The sequence below is a fragment of the Apis dorsata genome, unplaced genomic scaffold, assembly GCF_000469605.1.
Source record: "Apis dorsata unplaced genomic scaffold, Apis dorsata 1.3 scaffold_631, whole genome shotgun sequence".
NCBI lineage: Eukaryota > Metazoa > Arthropoda > Insecta > Hymenoptera > Apidae > Apis > Apis dorsata.
Genome location: NW_006263826.1, coordinates 148,921 through 151,618, shown reverse-complemented (window position 1 = coordinate 151,618; position 2,698 = coordinate 148,921). Strand labels below are relative to the sequence as shown.

Here is a 2,698-nt window from a genome sequence, read left to right as displayed (position 1 = left end):
CCGGTGCGACGTCGCGACGTCGAGAAAGGGAGGCGCGCGCGCGCGCTATCGAATAACAAACAAAGAGAGAAGGGGATGTAACACGTCGAAGCGTGCGACGTTCGTACGTTTCGTTCTGGAATACCAATGAATTTTGAAGTATTCGACGCGTGACCCGAATTCTGTTCCTTCGCCACCTCCTTCTTTTCCTTTTTCTCACTTTTCCATTTACGCCTCGATTTACGTCTCGCGGTTCGTCGAATCTATCAAAACGCCCAAGATCCAACGTAACAACAGAATAAACTGACATTATCGCCCGCGAAATGGTAGGATCGCGGAAGGAAGAGCAATAAAGAGGGATCAAGACTAGGAGACCGAGACCGAGACCGAGAACGTGGTAAAGAAGTGGGAGACCGAGGGAACACGGTTGTGTCCGCTTTTCCATCCGTTCGTGCACGGGGGCCAAAAGCGGCGGAGGGCCGCTCAGTTTGCCTTCAGTCATACCAAAGAACGCGCCGGATCCCATAGTAGCGTTCGCGTATCCGTGCAAGATAGTCGATAATCTCGCGATTACCTTCTTTTTTCACAGGAGGGGAAACAGATTCTAAACGACAAACGGACAACGATGGAAGGCAACGTTGCCGGTGGAACGATCGTTCTTCTGTTGATCGCGATCAGTCTTTCGGTGAGTTTCGCATTTCTTATACGTTTCTTTTCGACGTTTTTTTGCTCTGACCTTCGCTTTACCACCGCTCGTAAATCGCTCGTAAAAGTCGAAACGATCTCTAGGATAATTGCCAAAAAGATGGAAGATTTCGTAGGGAAAGTATAGAATCGCGATCAACAGCTGACTAACGGTGCACGTTATACTGCTACTACGAATATCGCACTCATCTCGTTCGTCATCGCGTTTCTATTTTTCCCCCCCAAACCGCTATTCTTTCTCCTCCCTCCGCTCGTCCGGTCTATTCCTTCCGCGTTTCCACCTTTACCGTGACCTGCTGCTGCTGCCACCGCGTTTCTCGAGCGCTTATTGTTCGAGGTTGATGAGAGTTGAAAAAAGCGATCGAGGTGACGAGGCAGGAAACAGCGGTAGAGCGAGCGAGCAAGCGAGAGAGAGAGAGAAAGAGAGAGAATAGGAAAGTAGGAAAACGTGGGTAAAACGAGCCAGTTCTCTCATTGTACGAGGAAAACGAAACCATACAAAGATTCTCATATTCTATTTCAGGAGATTTCGGCCTTGGCAACTAGCGTTCCAAGTTACAAGCTGAACGATCGATGCACCAAAGACGCGGAGTGCGAATCGAGCATCGAGGGTAGTCAATGCCACTTTGGTCGTTGTCGCTGTTTGCCCTACTTTGCCGCGTACAACGGAACCTACTGTCTCGAGGGTGAGAATTAATCGTCGCTTTACCGGTTCATGATGATTTTTTAATCGCGAGACAACGAGAAATAACGAGCATTCGTTTCGTCTCTCTCTTCACCATTCCACAGCGACCCTTCTCGGCCAGGAGTGTTTGGTCGACGAACAATGCACGTTGAAAGTGGCCAACAGCAATTGCTCGGACGGATTGTGCGGCTGCAAACACGGTTTCCTTCAATTTCGTCGACACACGTGTCTCGGTCGTAAGTTTACTTCTTTCAGTGATAGATTACTTCCATAATTTATCGTTCGTAATAATAATCGAAAATAATTGTAAAAATAATAAAACTTAAAGTAAGTTTACTATATATATATATATATATCCTATAATCGATCGAAGATAGATCTCGAGGAAAATAAAAAATAATATTTCAGCGGCGAAACTCGGCCAAGTTTGCTACGAGCATGCCCACTGTCGATTATGGGAGGCGAATTCGCACTGCGATTTCCTGATCCCGAACTTGTTCGGTCGTTGCCAGTGNGCCTACCCGCCGGGAGGCCGACGTTTGTCGGCCGGACGATCTGGTCAGACCTCCGCCATTGTTCGACGATTCCTTACCGATCATTACCGATCGAGTAATCCCTACGGGAGAAGAGGAGGAGGAAACGGGTAAACTAATCGAATCGTCGATACAATAGTTAAAATTACCAAAAAATACCTTCCTCCTTTCCCTTTTTCTTTTTCAAGGAGTTGAAATCGCCTGGCTGAAGAGGAACGAAACTCGATCGACATCGGCCACCTTCTTACCGACGGATTCGATCGACTCGAACGAAGACGACGCGATCGTCGTCGAGGCTGCCAACGAGACCGGGGTTACCAACGGTGCATGGTTGTTGTCAGGTAAACAGAGAGAGAGAGAGAGAGAGAGAAAAAAGAGAAAACGGAGAGTATCGATCGAAAATTATTTTTCGTAGCGTCGTCGTCGCCGTTCAAGACGGATCGAGAAGTGGACGCGGCGAGCACCGAGCCGTCGTTCTCACCGGTCACCTTGGGCCACGATTGCGTCTCCGATTTCGAGTGTCGATCGGCCGATCCCCATTCCAGATGCATCGATCGAGTATGCGAGTGCGAATATCGAGGGAACGGGAGTAGCTGCACATCGAGGAAGACGGGATGCGCGGCTGGCACGTTCCAATGCAAAAGCTCGGGGATCTGTATCAGCTGGTTCTTCGTCTGTGACGGGAGATCGGATTGCGAGGACGGCTCGGACGAGCGTTGCTCGATCTCGGGGAAAGGATCGAGGTGTCCCGCACAAGCGTTCAGATGCGCTCGAAGCGACGTTTGCGTGTCGAGGG

General features: G+C 49.4%; 1 protein-coding gene across 1 annotated transcript in view; it reads left to right on the top strand.

The window, feature by feature from the left end:
* The first annotated feature begins 6 nt into the window (after positions 1–6).
* LOC102670775 (low-density lipoprotein receptor-related protein 2) overlaps positions 7–2,698 on the top strand; it is a 3,413-nt gene continuing 721 nt past the window's right edge. Inside the window, 7 exon segments of the mRNA XM_031513306.1 lie at positions 7–664; positions 1,208–1,370; positions 1,474–1,605; positions 1,778–1,880; positions 1,882–2,012; positions 2,091–2,243; positions 2,324–2,698. Coding sequence (XP_031369166.1) covers positions 605–664; positions 1,208–1,370; positions 1,474–1,605; positions 1,778–1,880; positions 1,882–2,012; positions 2,091–2,243; positions 2,324–2,698 — 1,117 coding nt within the window. The 5' untranslated portion in view covers positions 7–604.